The sequence below is a fragment of the Trachinotus anak genome, unplaced genomic scaffold (assembly GCF_046630095.1).
Source record: "Trachinotus anak isolate AG129_WGS33_773 ecotype Australia unplaced genomic scaffold, CSIRO_AGI_Tana_v1 ptg000003l, whole genome shotgun sequence".
In the NCBI taxonomy this organism is placed as follows: domain Eukaryota; kingdom Metazoa; phylum Chordata; class Actinopteri; order Carangiformes; family Carangidae; genus Trachinotus; species Trachinotus anak.
The window spans coordinates 1,520,652-1,538,021 of record NW_027273854.1 but is presented as its reverse complement, the minus strand read 5'-3'; the positions used below and the strand labels follow the sequence as shown (position 1 = coordinate 1,538,021).

Here is a 17,370-nt window from a genome sequence, read left to right as displayed (position 1 = left end):
CATAGTGTACTGATTTTTGCAGTTTATATGACATTTACGTTTGTGCAAACTGGAACTGAAACAAGACACAGATATTGACGGACACTTTAAAAGACAGAGCCAAACGCTTTAATTTAATGTTTTTTGTTTCACCTCCATCCACTATAGATACATTTTTCTGGCGCAAAGTCTCCACTTCCTTTGTGCAGGAAAATTGGATGTTAGAGCTAACATCCAGTGAATCCATACTGACTTTTTTTTTTTAACTCTAAATTTGTCTCAAAGTCATGCAAAAGGTGCTTATACAATTAAGAGGAAGAACATGCACAGAATACATTTTATTTCTCATCAAGATGTCTGTATTTTTCATGTCAGGATGTCCGTGTGAGTTATGGGTGCCGCGTTTGCTCGGTGTAAACCTCCCTCCCTCCTTCCTGAAGTGTTTGTTTGGGTCAAAGTTCAGCCTCCAGCTCTGCTTCTTCTGACTCTGCTCCCTCTGCTATTGTTGCTAATTGCTGCCACCTGCTGTCCATAATCTCAAATTAGTGCCTCATGAACACATGAAACTTTTTTACGTACAACAACACACACTCCTACAATAACATGCACCTGTGCACATGGTTTGCAGTGTCATGCATCAGCAGAGATTCGTCCACTGTGATAATCCTGCCTCTGATTCCCCGGTAACCTACAACAGGAGTCTGACACACGGAGGACAGAGGCTGCTGTAATCTGTCAGGATTACATGTTCAACAAACCCACAGACTTTGGAAAGAAAATGTCTTTCACCTTGTTGTGTGGTTGATTAAGTCTTCTGTTAGCATGTTAGCATTTTTAGTCTCACTCTCCATTTAGCCAGATGGCTTCCTCCGTCAATCCCCACTCACAATCAAGATTAAGATTACACCACACACACACACACACACACACACACACACACACATATAGACATGCACTGAAATACGTCAGACACACAGTAATTAATGTTCACTTGCTAGCAGATGACATAACACAGAATCTGTCACAGTTGCTGAGTTACAGCTGAAGCTTAAGTTATTAAAGAGATCCATCGATCGCAGAAATTCAAGGTTGGAGGAGTGGCGCGGATTAAAGTATTTTTACCACAAAGCCACGTAGCCACGGCGCTCATCTGAAACAGAGAGGTGGGAGACAGAAGAGAGGCAGAGAGGATGGAGGGAGGGAGGAGGGAAGGACAGTAGAGAGACAGATTGAAGAGGATAGAGAGGGAGAAAACCCTGCCACCCGGCTTGTTTAGTGTTCCTCAGTTGACCGTCGATACCTATTACCGTCCCTTCCTCTGAGGTGCTTGTTCTCCGAGGCCTCAGGGCCGCCCAGCATGAAGCAGGGACCATGGGCTTTCTGGAAAACTACCAGGAGATTGACCCTGTCACTTTGAACCTCTGCATCCTCATTGCCAGCTACGTTATCTTGCTCCTGGTCTTCCTGATATCGTGTATCATGTACGACTGCCGGGGCAAAGATCCCACTAAGGAGTACGCTCCGGACCCGCAGCCGACCCAGTCTCCCATCAGACTGGTGGTGATGCAGAGCTCTCCAGCTCCAGTGGGACGGTGGGACACGACCAACATGATCACGACCTACCACGAGCCAACACACTCGGACTTCAGGGAGAAGAAGAGCACCATGGTCTGAGTGACTCAGAGGACTCACCTTTGTATATACACCTGAATTTTTTTTTTTTTGTACATACATTTCTTTTTACATTTTCTTGTCTTTCGTTGCTCGGACAATGCTTGGATTTGACCGACACAGGAACCGATTTGGACGGTAAGGGGGGTGACATGTGTTGATGTCTTTAAGTGCTATGTGTATGTGCATGAAATCCCTCTTTATCTTAAGGATCTCAAGCCAAAGCCCACAGTCTGATCTGGAGAGGAAATGTCACAACAGATAAAGCACAAGGAACAAAGAGGGAATTTCTGTTATGTTGGGTTGACAGGGTGGGAGAGAGGTTTAGTATTAAGGTTAGGGTTGGAAAACCCACCGAGAAGTGTAGTAGGGGAGGAACTACGCTAGTGTCTTCACATCCCTTAGAAACAGACCAGTGCCTTTGTTGCACCGTATTGTCTTTGGACTTTGTTCCTCTCTAACATGTAGATAAAACTTATTATCTCTACTATCGAAATCAAAGGTGCATTTGCTTTCACTAGTGTTCAACTTTCGGTTTAAGTCTGGACGGACAGTTTCATAACTTCAGGAAGGATGTGTCTGAGTGCGGTCGTCAAAGCAGCTGACAGATGGGTGACAGCACTCAGATCAAGGTCCTGACCTGCCATGTCTAGATTCTTATTTTGAGACGTCTGTCTTTAATCACTCCACCCACACGACAGGAAGGTGTTAACCCTTTGATCGACTCAGTGCTCCACTTGTCCGCTGCAGTACGAGCCCAAACACAACCTAATGCTTACCTGTTGCTCTTCTTTGAGATAATGTTGAGGATGATGAAGAGGTAACCCACTTAAAGAAAGGCTTCTGCAGGGTTTTTCTTTGTCCCTCATGTCACTCAAGTGCAGATATGTATTATCAAATCTGTGGAAACATGCAAACAATGTTTTGTCAAGATTGCAGTGTTTAATGAGTAAACAGGGCACTGCTGATATAAAGCTGCTGTTGTGTTGACGGTGAATAAACTGCCCGTTAAGTCTTGAAGTTGTTATGATCAATTTCGCCTTTAATGCATTCAGTATTTATCCTTTCAATGGCCTATACCAAATATTTAATTTCAGAAATGTTCAGCATCTGTTTTTCTGCTTCTTCCAGCTTTGTCCAAACATCTCCACAGGTCATTAATTGTGTTCATCTTGCGTGCAGCATCATGCAGTAATCTGTGGCGGGTCAGAATGATTAACTGGCCTGTTACAGCAGTCAGAGGGTCTCAATTGTTCCATGAAGCAAGTTTGCAGAACTGTCAAGATAACTGCGCTGAGTGAAACCTCCAAGCCTGTCGCATCGGAAAGAAATTAGCCTTTCCTGGCATTTTCCCAACAAAGTCATGGAGATAATTCACTGAACCTGCCTCTTGGGACAAATAAGGGCTCCAGCTGAAGTTTAATCATACAAACATCCAAATCTCTTCAGGTGGCAAAAATAATCCTATCAAGCATTTATTATTATATATTACCTATCACAGTGATTCCCAGTGTTTTCCAACTCATGGCTGATTTGAAAAATTCAAAAATGTTGGCAGCTCACATCCAATCCCTTAACAATACAGAGGCCAAATAATACTTTCTCAGAGAGCTTTTTATTGTAATGATAAAAATCAAACATTCAGGACTGAACTGAAAGCAGGAGAAACTCATTTTTTCTTTTTCTTTTGACGGGGGAAAGATCACTTATTGATTCATCTGTCTCTTGACTCTCTTTCCTTTTAATTCTTCCTGTTGCTAACCAGCACCATTTTGATGCTCCAGTTTTTGCTGGATGGAATCTTTTGGTTACTGATCAGGCTGAGACAGCAAATACGTATATGATGTGAGCCAAGGGCAAAGTGGTCCAGCTGGCGACAACAAAAAAGTTCCTATTATTGGCTTATCACAGTGACAGGCCTTAATACGAGAGAAAAAAAACAATGAAAGGGAGTCCTCAAAGAGTTTAATGTTCTAAAACCTGCCTTTAAAGTAGACCATGTCTCTATATATTTTGTTTTTCATTTTTGATCAGAAAAGAAGTCTTTATTAAAACTTTATTTTTATGTTAGCCCGTCAACTTTTAATACCAAAAAACCTGTTGTACTTTGACTCCTTCCACTCAGGTTTTACCTCCGTCAGTTTCTATTTGTTCTGACACAAACACGTATAGATAAGTAATACTACTATCTACCTCAAAGGAAATACCCGAGGATAAGGAGCGATTATACCGGCAACTGAATCAGTTCTTTGTTGGTTAATAAAGAAACCTGATTATTCAACAGAGTGTGATTACAGCTCTGGTTTGTGCCGCCAACACTCAACAGAAATAGATCTCGTAGCTCAGAGGACTCTCACAGTCGACTTGGACAGAAACCAGGATGGAGGCCTGTGTAATCCTGCTTCCGAGAAATGTGCACTAAATGGATCTCATTCATAAAATAGGCCAACCGTGAAGTTCGTAAAAGATTAGCCAGAGAGTTGGTAAATACATTATGTAATTGAGACAATATATCTTTTGAAATGTCTTCAAGATTCTCCAGTTGTATGTTTTCTCATTTTTATTTCTCATATATTCCACTGCAGACTGCACTGGATGTTTACTGTCATTTATCAGCTGACCTCCATCTCGACCCCACCTCATTATCTAAACAGCCAAAAACTTTTATCATGTGACCAGACCAGGATGGAAACATGCAGTTCTCTTCATTTTGTTTATGAAATAATGCCAATGCTTTTTATATTAAAAATTATATATTATAGATTTTTATATTTATATATTTTATATTATAAAATTAAGCACTTTTTTGTGTTATAAAAGCATCTTTATACAACATATATGGCAACCTCACTCTTGATATAGGGACATATTTGTCATATTACATTTCTGTATATATGACAAATATTACTGAACAGCCTTTTTGGACACAGACTCAGGAGCCCAATGATTCAGAGGGCCCCATGCAGGGGACCACAAAGAGATGCAACATCCACAAAAAAATAAAAAAATAAAATTATTATTAGTGAACGTGAATTTGTGAATTTTTTAACAGTGTTGTCCCAAAACTGAAGCTGTACATGCACATCAGAACAGGAATAATCCTGGTTCTAGATGTTTTTGTTACAGCAGTATCTAATTATAGATAGATATTGTGTCTGTGACACTAAGTGTGAGGCAAGAACAGGAAGGCAGCCACGCTTCGATGAACACAGTAATCCCCAGCCAGAAGTGCTTTCCGCTATAGAGCACGCTAGGCTCAGCTTGTTAGCTGCAAGATTAATTAACCTGGGTGAAGCAAAACACTGCAGCAGCAAAGTCTCTGACCTCGAGAAACTGTTTAGTTTTGTATTCAGATGGATTTTACTGTAAAACTGGAATTTTTGCGGGAATAAATATGAACAATAATATGATCTAAATCAGTTTAGGTTTATATAAATATGGAAATTTAATTCTTTAAGTAGTTAGTTCAGTAGATTAACTGATATTCTACAATGATTTATTGATGCTTTCTAAGGTTATTGCCTTGAAAATGCATTTCCTGAATTGATGCAGTCACTTTTTAAAGGACTGATGTCTTCATGCTGAGAATTACTTTCCCATTCATTTTTTTTAGTTGGTGTTTTGTTTGCTAGCAGCGACATTTCCTCTGTATTCATTACCTTCCCGTCCCTTCCCTTCCCCACTGGATGTAAACTATGGGAGATACATTCCACCATGAAACAGTAAACCAATTACAAAGCTGTTTAACCCTGTGTCACGTGTGCACAGAAAGCCTCTTTTATTCTAAAGCATTCCCATCTACATTAGATTCAGCATGTCCGTCCTATACATGAGCAGTGGGAGTTGTTATGATGACAGCATTCACACACAGAACCTGTATTTCAGTCTGTGGGTGATTGTTTGGTTTTATGTGTGTGTGTGTTCTCTGTATGACATGATATGTTGCAGCAGCTGAGAGTAAAGTTTAGGACAGTGACACAAGGTCAGCAGGTTTCTGACCCTCACGTGACTAGACTGTGTCAAACAACAAGAGGGTGTCTGACCTCTGACCCCTGGGTTATCTGGAGGATTATATAATTTATCTTTTAGAAATTGTTGCAATTCATACATTAAAAAAAAAAATCAGTAAGTCAGTGCTTAACATGGCAGTCATTTTAAATCCTTCTGGGTGGTGAATTTTTTTTTTTTAAATTAAAACAACACAAACACATTCTGTCTGAACCTGTGAACATTTAGAGAAAATATGAGTTACAGATTGAGCTGAAACATGAGAAAGTCAGAAAAAGCTGAGAAAATAAGCTGGAGTATAATTATATGTGATTTATTTACATCTTTGTTGTGTTCTTTCCTATAAATCAAAGTTCACTAGTGTTTAGTTTTTTCATATTTTCTTTTCACAGTCTCATAAACAAAAAATTAGAGAAGTCGTCACACAAATCTTCACCAGTGTTTTCAGATAAAAAAATTGTTGCTGGTTTTTTATAGTCATTGGGCTGAATGAAAGGCTCTTTACTGGAAACTGTTTTCCGTGAACAGGCTTACACTTGGCAAGTAGGAGAGTCTGAAGAGGGAAGAAATGCAAATGATCCAATGCAGGAAAGCAGGTCACAGGCAGGTGACAGGTCTATGTACAGATGGCAGATACCAGGAAAGGAAATGGTTGAAACCTGGCAGATGATCAACGTGGACAACTTGGCAACTGTGAGGGGAAAGTGGCTGGTAGCCTACTTATGTGCTGGGGCTTGATGAGGGACAGGTGTACATGGAGGAGCAGGCCCAGGTGAAAGGTCAGAGCCAACAGGTGCACAGGTAGAGAATAATAAGGTGATGGTTACAGGAGATTTAATACCAAATTTTCATTTACATCAGTGGATAGTTAAAGTTGGTTGTGTGATTGTACAGTCGGTTATACAACATGACAGAATTTGTCTGTGTGCTTGTTTGCTTTTCAGGTGTTTCAGTGGGCCTATTATTTAACATTGGACATATTGGTGCTTTAAGAGGAATCTGAGATTTGCTGACATCATTATGACTTGGATAGTGATGTGAATGATATTTACAAGCTGGAAACCAGGCATAAGAAGGAAAGAGTCTGAGGCTGTAGAGGAATTTCTTCTGTTGACATTTATGGACTGCCCTACAACAGCTGACCTAAACACATCCCTTCATCAACTTCATGTTGTCCTCAAAAAAATCTATAAAAATGTACATTTCAGGACATTCAGACAAATGTAACATCCTGATAAGTTCAGAAAAGTGTTGATTAAATAAAACCATCATGTAGAAAATCTTACATTTAATGCTCTGCACAACCACGCTGATGTTTTCAGTAATTCTGGCTGATTAAACCTGTGCCCAGGTTGAGTCTGGGTGGAGCCAGGCAGGGTATTAGGTGATGTCATGGAAGCACATGGACTAATAAAGACACGCTCCCATTAACCTTCCACTCAGCACGCTGCACTCTCTCTAACAGTCTGTGTGAGCATTGCCTCAGTTGGTAGTCTGGTAGTGCAAAGGGTGATGGCACATTGTGAGAATAACTATATGAATTTGCACGTCAAATATGAACTCTGACCTGAGAGTACATACAGGAGCCAATCAGGAGATTGCACCGAACAGGAAATGCATTCTTGAACGTGTCCCTCACGAGTGAATGGGGGCGCAAATTTGAAAATGAAAAACTCTGGTGGTGTGAAGTTTGAAAGAAGTAAGTTTACCAGACCTCTGTAGCCCAAAAACTAGATGTAACAGACAATTATGTTAGTGACATTTTTTTAAATCAAAATTAGCAAATTTGCAGTTATGTTATTAAAGGTTTGCTGCTTTAAGTTTCTGTTTTTTACCATAAGAAAAATAATTCTGTTACTTGGAGCCAGTCATGTCTTAAATTAAAAAGCTTTAAGTTAAATCTTTGCTCTCAGCGCACACAGTTACAGAAAGTGACTCCCTGTGTGTAAACTGATACAGCTGCTTGTGTGAGGTGAGAGTGCAGGTCAAACACCTGAGAAGCTGCAATGATCCACCAACAAACTCAGCAGGTGATCAGTGCAAGTCACAGACAGCGAACACGGATTGTTTACAGCCCGGACAGGACGCCACCCTGAGCCGCCGTGACACACTGCCGACCTGGTGCTCTCAGGTGTGCCTCACGAAAGAGGTGTTAGTGACACAGCATGACGGGAAAAAGCAGAGAGAGGCCAGAAACAAGGAGCCGCTGTCTGCTGACATATGGCCTCTGGGATCCACCCGTTGTCTGTGATAATGTCCTTTTTAAAACCCCAACAAAGAGCTCTTTCTTTTCATCTGGATCAGTCCATTCTCTGCTGCTACTGGTACGGCATGTTTACCACAAAGACCCAGATACCTCCGTTTGGAATAGTACACCTTTCTCTTTTAATTTCTGATACATGCTTGATTTTAATTTGTTATTTATAATCCAAGAGAAAGTGATTGTCTGTATCTGCTGATAGAAAAACATACTTCATGTGCTCAGGATGTAAGTAAAAAGCACTTGTAAGAGAAAACACTCAGGTTCAGCCCTTTTCTGTCTTGTGTGCAGCAACAGTCACGACACTGACAGGGTGGTACAGCTTGAACTTCATTAATCACATGGATAGCACTTTGGTCTTACGTAAACACTGTTATACCTAAGAGTCCATGATCAAGTTACAGTTCTGTTATGTAACTGGGCTTTTATAGCGTGACACTGTGTGTGTGTGTGTGTGTGTGTGTGTGTGTGTTTGGGTCTGGGTCACTCTGTTTGCTGCAACACCAGCCTCAGATGTTTGCCTGAAGTGTGGTCGTACCACCAGAATTACACACTTCCTTTCTCAAGATAACTGCTACAGTCAGATAGTTCAATTGTGAAAAGAATAAATTAAAACTGAGCTACAGCATCATCTAGTTTCACATCGTGCTGAGGGTAGAGGTGTCGACACAGACCAGTGTGGTCAGCGTCTCATCCTCCGTCTGTGAGGAACTTCTTACATAACACGTAACAAGAGCATGTTTTCTTTGAAGGATCGTGGTGTATGATCGTGTGTGTACAGAACCCGACGAAAAGTGGCTGCGATATCTGGTTTTAGGTTTTATTTTTTAAACACATAAACATTATTCAAGCCGCAGCTTTTAGCTTTTGCAGCCAAATACCACTTTCAACTTGGACATACAGCAGCAGTTTGAATAAGTCCTTAGTCCCATTTTTCACTATTGCTGAACAAAATGTGATACTCCTTTGTCATCAGAGGTGTCCTATCACAATCCTGTCATTTTATTTGTTGATGGTCAATTGCAAATATCCTGTCTATGATTTCTGTTTTCATTCGAATGATACGTTTCCAATTTACACTCCTAAATTCAACATACACTGGCAATGCTACTTTTCTACAAACATATAAAATGTATGAGCCTCCCAGGATTAGTCCACCACTGTCTGATTAGTCACCCTAACTATCGGCTTTATGGATGGTGAGTAAAACATTTATTAATGCTTCATAGATCAGTTAAAAGTCAAATTTTAGCCAGGTTTTGAGTAATCCATTTTTCTGTGGGGTTTCCTCTCCATTTGCAGAGCCAATAATAAAGTGTCAACAAAGTCACCAGCTCTGCAGATAGAGACACAAAAATAAACCATTAATAAAACGTTTTCACAGCAACTCCATCAGTTCTGCAGTGGCAAATGGACAGGCAGTGCCAGAGAGATTTTCTTTAAATATCTGTTACATGTGTTACTTGAAAGGCAGAAGTTTTAAAGCTAGGACATTATGTCTGGTATTAGTTATTTGATATTGCATCTGTTTTCTTATATTGATCCAGTTTTGCAGTGGGAAAGGTCAGTGACCGGCAGAACAAACACAGACTAACTGCAACACACAGAAAAGAGAACGGGTTAAAGCAGACTATGGATGTTAAAGCATTGCCCAGTTTTACTGTACGTATTGATTTATTTTTATTTGCTTATTTGTTTGTTTCCCATAAACAGCCACGTTCCCAGTATTTACATATCCAGACCGTGATTATGACGCTGCTGGCACAAGACACCGCCTACCAAATATCTGATTGGCCGGTCCGCCGGTCATCCCGCTGCTCATTGGCTGAAGCGGCTGCCAGTCAACGTCTCACCACTGTTCGGGCTCAGTTGAGCGGCTCCGCGGGAGCAGCTCGTCAGTTACCGGCGGAGCTGCCTGCCTGCGGGGGGTGCTCTCAGGGTGGTCCGGGCCGCCGCTGCTGCTCATGGATATCTGTAGCTCAGAGAAGAGGGAGTGAGTTAGTATTTTGTTGCAGAATGGTCTTAAGAAAAAGACTGAAATGGTGCCTTTGTAGCGGGAGTGCTAATGCTGCCGGTGCCTTGTAGCTGTGATGAAAGTTAGCTTACGAGTAGCTAGCTAACTGGCTCATGCTAGGCCTTCCGTTTCCTCCGGTTTGTCAGGACAGTTTGTTGTTTTATTTCTCCATTAGTGACACAGATTTTGTTGCTCTTTTGTTTGCTGATTTTTTCTTTGCCTCTGTGGTTCATACGGCTGTGAAATGAAGAGAGTGAACAGCTTTCAGAGGTGGGTGAGAGCCATTAATCTGCTGTCAGGCAAACAAAGCTCGTACCATTTAAACTTGTCATATTAATCCCAAACAGTTGTGGGTAGTTTACCTCATTCTAACATATAAGGTGCTCACAGGGAAATTCATACTGAAACACTGTTGATTTTTTTATGTATTGTATCAGCTCTGGAACAAAAAATGGTAAATATAGTCAAATAAGGGCTTAAACACAAGTTAATTAATATACAAGATCATTAGAGAAATGTAATTCTCTGGTTTCAGCCTCTCAGATGTGAGGATTGTTGCGTAATGTATTATTATTATTATTATTATTATTATTATTATTATTATTTGTAATTAGAATATATTTGGCTTTTGGACTTGTGATTTCTTGTTTTCTGACATTTTATAGATTAAATCGACAAACGACAGATTAACGGATGCTGCTGATTTCAGCTCTAAATGTATGTGAGCCTCTGTTTTGGTAAATGGCAGTGCTTTCATAACTGCCTGTGAACATGAACCTGTGCATGACTAATTAGGCAAAGTTATAAATATAAATCCAAGATTATGATGTAACTGTGATAATTTCACATGACCAGTCTCAAAAAATGTGAAGCACATTAGTATCATTGTACATGTGCGGCTAGAGTATAATCCTGAAGTTACATTTCTTGGTTTCATTTTTTAATTTTTTGGCTGCTGTACAATCTCTACCTCTCTATATCTATGTATCTCTATCTATATACACAGTGTTTGGTAATGTAGTAGATACAGGAATTACTATACATTTACTGTGTATGGTTTATTTGATTTATTGTTATCAAGGCTACGTTACACCCTTAAATCAACATTTACACCAGTCCGCTCTCGATAAGGAGCTATTCAGGACTAAGGTCCTGTTGGAGGGAAGTTGTACAGTGTGCAGTCAGCCAACTATAGCTGTTAATGTTGACTTTTTCTTGTTTATTTGTGTGTTGCAGGTTTATGAACAGAAGGGCTTCTGCTAACTGCCGCTACCAGCCCACCTGCTATGAGCATGCTGCAAACTGCTACACTCATGCCGTGAGTGGCTTCTATCTTTCAATCTCAAATGTTGAGTTGCTCAACCTCCACTGATGCGCTGAAACTGTAAATCTAATACCTTAAACCTAAAAACCTAAAATCTGTCTACAAACTGAGCTGTATGTGGTTTTGTTTTTAATGTTTCTGTGATTTGATTGTCGTCCCTGCAGCTCCTCATCGTGCCGGCCTTCGTGGGCATGGCGTTACTGCACCGTCTGTCGGACAACCGCTGGGAGAAGATCACAGCCTGGGTGTACGGAATGGGCCTCTGTGCCCTTTTCCTGGTCTCCACTGTGTTTCACATCATCACCTGGAAGAAGAGCCACATGAGGTTAGAGAGGTGATGACAGAGCATGTTGGCAGAAAACCAAGGCTGACATGTAGCAGCGCAAGCTGTCATAAAGCCGTATGTACTTGACATATTTGCAAATACAGACATAATACACGAGGGCACGGACCTGACAACAGAGCACGGGACGCACACAATCAGCGATTCCTGTTGTGATATTTAGAGTGAGCGTAATAGTACACAGTGGAGCTGGTCTCCCATTTCACTGTCCCCACAGGGGCTGTTGACAAGGACACATTCATCTTTCTGGATTCCTTAGCTTCTTCTGTGGCTTTGTTTTTTTCCTGGAACGCCACTATTTGGCTTCAGGTTTCATGTCAAACCTTTTCTGTCTTTCTTGCACTGTTCAATGGACAAACCCTTAACTTGGCAATCTGATGTTAGATTTTGGCTTCTTGTAAAATAGAAACCCCTGGTGTCTTTGAAATGATTTTTCCGCCTCTTTCTGCTGTTTCGTTCAGCGTTTACTGTGAGTTTCAGTCTGAGTGATGGAGGGATACAACCACGAGGCGTAACTCGAGTTTAAGGTTAAAACTCTTTGCTGCTGAGAAATTTTGATCAGTCATCATCGATGTTGAGTCACCTGTCCAGCTGACACAGTCAATGTGTTATATACAAATGCAGTATATTTGCATTCATGTCATGTTACTGGAGACCAAAAACAATGAAGCTGATGCTGCTCTAGATTCTCTGTCATCTTTGTGTTGAGGTCTGAGTCTCTGTTCGTGGTCCACTTTTAATTTCTTGTTCAGACAAGAAATGTCATACTTGTGTGAACTCCTCAGTTTCCTGAGGGTTACCAGAGGGGTTTTTCCCTGCATGAACATGCAAATAATGTTTCTGTTTTGCACATCAAAGACCTCAGGTAACAAAGCATTCACCTGTTCACCTGCTTGTTGTTGGTTTCAGGTCTGTGGAGCAGTGTTTCCACATGTGCGACAGAGTTGTCATCTATTTCTTCATTGCTGCCTCGTACACACCTTGGTGAGTGTCAGAGCTCAGTCTGGATTCAGTGCAGCTTGTCTCTTCTCACACATGCAGACCTAACACAGGTGCATGTCATTGTATTTGTCCCTCCTCAGGTTAAACCTGCGTGAACTAGGCCCTCTGGCAGCACACATGCGCTGGTTTGTGTGGCTCATGGCTGCTGCTGGAACCATCTACGTCTTCAACTACCATGAAAAGTGAGTTCATGTTTCAGTCGGATCACAAGCACAACCACTGAGGTTGTGCTTGTACAGAAATTGGGAATTTAAAAATTGGGATAATACACTTTGAGTGAAGTGTAAAAAAGTCTGTGACTGTAACCACCGGTGAATCTAGACGACCTCTGATTAGACAATCAAACAAGACATGATTTAAATATTAATTTTACTGATGTTTACATTTTGGTTACAAAGAAGAGAACAATTAAATGATTGATTATTTAAAGAGAAATAACCAAAACATGACTGATTCTAGCTCCTTCAATGTGAGTGATTCTGATGCCTCTCTCAGTCTTAAACACACAGTCTGTAACTTCTGCTGCTTGGAGTCTCTCAATCGAAACAATAACAAAAGACAGAATTTGGTGATGTTGAGAAGTTGCATAGGATCATGGGAGTTGTTGTCTTCATCACTATTGTCATCAGTGTACTATTCCTTCAGTGTCAGTTGTTCAGAAGTTTTGCTGAACACTGAAATCCTTCATTCGGTTAAAAACAAACCAATCATAAAAATGTGGCTTTAAAGTGGATAAAAAGACAATTTTCCGGCAGACAACCACAGCGATGTGTGTGCAAACAGGATATGACATCATCATATGTCATCATCATATGACTGTTACATGGCTAAAATCATGATGGATTTCTGTGGGTTTGAAAATAGCTGGAAACATTTGGGTTGATGTAAGAACACAACTCGACAACATATATAATACAGGTCTAGTTAGATGTAGAATACACAGAGTCCATATTGTTATACAAAAACTTAGAACCATGTTTTTGATTGAAGGACCCTGCTACCATCAGACTCATGCATCATGTAAAAAGGGTTGACTCTGTTACTTCCTCCTCCTCCTTCTCGTCTGTCTGTTGACTGTTTGGTAACAATCAGATCTGTTTTCAGTATATAAAATAGTTTAACCTTTAAGGCAGGTTTGACAGGTTTTGTCTGAGCTTCATTTAATTGTTTGTGCTTAGTCACTTTAATGCCCCGAGTGTTGGCACATGCAGGATGTCACAACAACAATCTTGTCTGACAGTTTATGCTGAAACTCTTAAACCACAGAGCCTACATTTTATAAATTAAAAGCTTTTTGCTGTGTGTCTAAATAAAACACAAAGTAAATTAGAATAAATGTAATTGAATAAGAATGAATATGATTAAATGATGGTGTTGGAGTTAAACAGAGTACCCCCCCCCCCCCACCCACCCACCCCAAAAAAAAAATAAAATAAAAATCTGCTCTTGCTGGTGCATGAATGTGTGTGTTTTTTGTCTTCACAGGTATAAAGTTGTCGAGCTGGCCTTCTATTTGACGATGGGATTTTTCCCGGCTCTAGTTGTGACATCAATGGTAATTTATTTACAGTCACATTCTGTTTGTTCACATGTCACATGTCACCTCCTCCACCCAGCAGCTCAACAGGCTGCTGCAGCAGGGTGGAGGTGTGTCACTGTGTGATACTTCCTCCTCTTGCTGACACTAAACAGCAGTGGTCAAAGCGGGGCAGAGGGGGGAGACCTCACAGATTTTATTTAAAATGATGTGCTGAGAAATGCTAATAAAAACTGACACATCGTCCCCCTGAAACTGTAACAAGCAGCATTTTTAAGTTCCCTCCCTAACATCTCGTATGTTGGGGGAGTCTCAGTTTTGTTCCTCTGATTGTTCACAATAGATTTCACACTGACCCTGAACTCAGATCCTGCCCCCATGTAGGAAAACCCACACTGTGCCTCAACTGTGCCCCCACTCCATTCAAGAGACACCAGCTCCACATTTTTTCTATGCTCAGTAAATTTACCAGTTTTTGTCTGTGGCCTTTGGTTTAAACCTTTTTATAATGAAGTGACACATAACTTTGAATCCTACTGGCAGAATAAAATGTTAAAATTAAATAAAAGATGTTCACAAAGGTAGAATTGATAATTGTTGTTTATTTTTTCCTCTCTTGCTGGTTTTATTCATTTCCTGTGTGCATGTTGTCTTTTTACAGTGCGACCGCACCGTGTAACCAACCCACAGTCAGAATCAGTAGATGTTAGTTAAATGCAGGGCTGGAGTTGTTTTGTTTCATCGTTTCTCTTGTATCCTGCAGAGCAACACGGAGGGGCTTCAGGAGCTCGCCTGTGGAGGACTCATCTACTGCCTCGGTGTGTTCTTCTTCAAGAGCGACGGCGTCATCCCCTTCGCCCACGCCATCTGGCATGTGTTCGTGGCGCTGGCTGCAGCCGTGCACTACTACGCCATCTGGAAATACCTCTACAAGGCTCCCAGCGCCGACACCCTCCTCGACTCATGACCATGGCGGGGCCCCCCCGTTCTTCCCCCGAGCAGAGGCGCTTACATACCGACTCCCTCAAACTGCCCGCTGAAGCTGCAGCGACAGCCCAAAAGTTTACGAAAAATGTCGACCATGAATTGTTTACTGTTTTCTAATGTGGAGGACAGATTTCTCAGCGTCTCCCTGACAACAGAAGCTACTTTAAAAGCTGTTTTGTACAACTTCAGTCTAAAAAAAAACAAAAAACAAAAAAAACAACTTAACAGTGAGGGAGGGAGTATTTTGAACTTTTTACTCTTGGTGTTAAACCGGGCACATTCATGAGCATTTGAAAAATTTGATAGCAGTCTTTTGTATCACTTGAATCGAGTCACATTCCACATCTGGGGTCATTTTGTGTGTGAAAACCTGGAGAGTCGTCCATTTCAGCTGGTGATTTGAACACTGAGGATATAAGGTGCTAAAATCAGCTCTTTCCAGTAGCTGGGCTGGGTGTCAGTACTGGTTCTGATATGATACCTGAGTTACAGTACCAGTACCAACATAGTTTTTTTTTTGTAGCTTTACTTTTGAGAAATACAAATGTTTCTCTACAAAACCATTTTTTTCATTTAACAAAAGAAGCCAAAGGCCTCATGTTTTTAAACACAAGGAGCTGAGCAGGAGCTTTGCTAAAGTAAAATGCTTTAAAACTGGCAAAATCAAATTTCCATCAGCAACTAACAGGTATGAATCTGACCAGAAAGTGTATGTTTTGATACCCAACCCCAATCAGTAGTAAATGCAGGTTTGAAGTGTGTGGAGTCAGAGCTTGTTGATCTCGATAATCATTGATCTCTTTGGTTTTTTTTTTTTTTTTTTGATAAACAATGCTTTAATTTTCAGCCCGTCTGATCCAGGTTCACACTCTTCTGTCTGATGCTTTGTCTGTGACTTGTATCCAAACGCAAACCTCAGTTTTCAAAGAACCACAGTCGGTCCTGGTGGTATGTGGCGCCCCCTGCTGGTGGGGGCACAGTGTTTCAGAAGGTGATTCGTAACATTTCAGGAAGTGCGGAGCTGATATAGGTGAGGTGTGGGTTTTATTCATGAGCCAAATGAGAGACGCTCGGTTCAGGTGATGTGATGTCGAAGCAGAATTGTTCCACTGTATTTGTAATGTGAACAGTGTGCAGAGTGTGAGAGAGAGAGAGAGAGAGAGTGTGAGTGTGCACGACCTTTGTACTGTAGTCCAGTGTGACGTTTCCACTGATTCTCTCTCGTCTTTGATTTGCACCACTAGGATGAACAGTGTTTCCTGTCTGTTTTCTGACGTGGGTTTGATCAGTGGAGAAACCTCATGTTCTTGTTTTTGATTATGGTTTTGTAAATTTGCTAAATGGCTCCTGACTCATAAAATTACCATTGTGTTGCTTTCCTCTTAGGGACGTACGGAGCTGAATTATTGCATATTTTTTTTAATTGTGGCTCTTGTTGAAATGATTCCTTAACCACTCTGTTTTGTAATGTTTATATATTCTGTTTTGTTCTGTTGATTACATGAATCCTGGCCTTTGCAGGAAAGAAAACTGCTTCCTGTCTATTCCATTGGCTGTTAATGGTGCTGCATAAAAATGAATGCTCCTCCACTATGAGTATCACCTTTATAATGTGACAATAAAAAATAATACTGCCCCACACCTGATGGGAGAAGAGCCTCATTCATGATGAGCACTTGTAGTTTTCCTCTTAAATTTTGTTGCATTGACTGTCTGTAGTTCTCAGCAGGAAACCAGGCTCTGATTAGACAGACTCATTTCCTGCGGGGACACAATATTGACGTACTTAAATTGGAGTACCTGTTCTGTTGATTTAAAAAAAAAAAGAAAAAAGTGAACACAGAAGAGATGTAAAACCTAAAAAGGGATTTTTATCACACATGTTGTGGCTGCAGCATTGACCAGTGTCAATTAAAGGCTGAACACCATGAAAAGTTTCCACTAAAATGTCACAATTGTTCAATACCTCATATAGAAATGCTTGTTTTATGTGTTTGATTCTGTCAAAGCAAACAACAACAAACAAAACTGCCCAAAATAAAATACAGTCATAAGTGAGCATGATAGTTAAAATCAACAGGACTCAGAAAGTGACTGAAAACATTCAGGGTCAAGTGTTGATACTATGTATGTAAGTATCAGCTTTTAACTCTTCTTCAAAGTTTTCACATTCTTACTGAAATTAATCAATATAAAAAATAAAAAAGAATTGTGAAATCTTAAAATATACCAAATTTCTAAAAGG

At 40.6% G+C, this 17,370-nt stretch overlaps 1 protein-coding gene across 3 annotated transcripts; it reads left to right on the top strand.

The window, feature by feature from the left end:
• The first annotated feature begins 1,151 nt into the window (after positions 1–1,151).
• Positions 1,152–16,766, top strand: mmd (monocyte to macrophage differentiation-associated). Of its 3 annotated transcripts, none has more exons than XM_071465094.1 (7): positions 1,152–1,788; positions 11,169–11,250; positions 11,421–11,581; positions 12,509–12,583; positions 12,682–12,783; positions 14,087–14,156; positions 14,902–16,766. In XM_071465094.1, exons 1-7 carry the CDS (start codon positions 1,751–1,753, stop codon positions 15,103–15,105), a joined length of 732 nt encoding a protein of 243 aa, XP_071321195.1. In that variant the 5' UTR covers positions 1,152–1,750; the 3' UTR covers positions 15,106–16,766. The 3 variants fall into 3 exon arrangements, with proteins under 3 accessions (XP_071321195.1, XP_071321196.1, XP_071321197.1); XM_071465095.1 differs by lacking the exon at positions 1,152–1,788 and adding an exon at positions 9,784–10,202; XM_071465096.1 differs by lacking the exon at positions 1,152–1,788 and adding an exon at positions 10,611–10,649.
• Positions 16,767–17,370: the final 604 nt, after the last annotated feature.

Bases quoted from the DNA above. Each gene is read 5' to 3' on its own strand.
- mmd (XM_071465094.1), top strand. From the start codon at position 1,751: ATGCTTGGATTTGACCGACACAGGAACCGATTTGGACG. The intron at 1,789-11,168 runs GTAAGGGGGGTG...TGTGTGTTGCAG, and splicing joins CACAGGAACCGATTTGGACG to GTTTATGAACAGAAGGGCTT. The intron at 11,251-11,420 runs GTGAGTGGCTTC...TCGTCCCTGCAG, and splicing joins CAAACTGCTACACTCATGCC to CTCCTCATCGTGCCGGCCTT.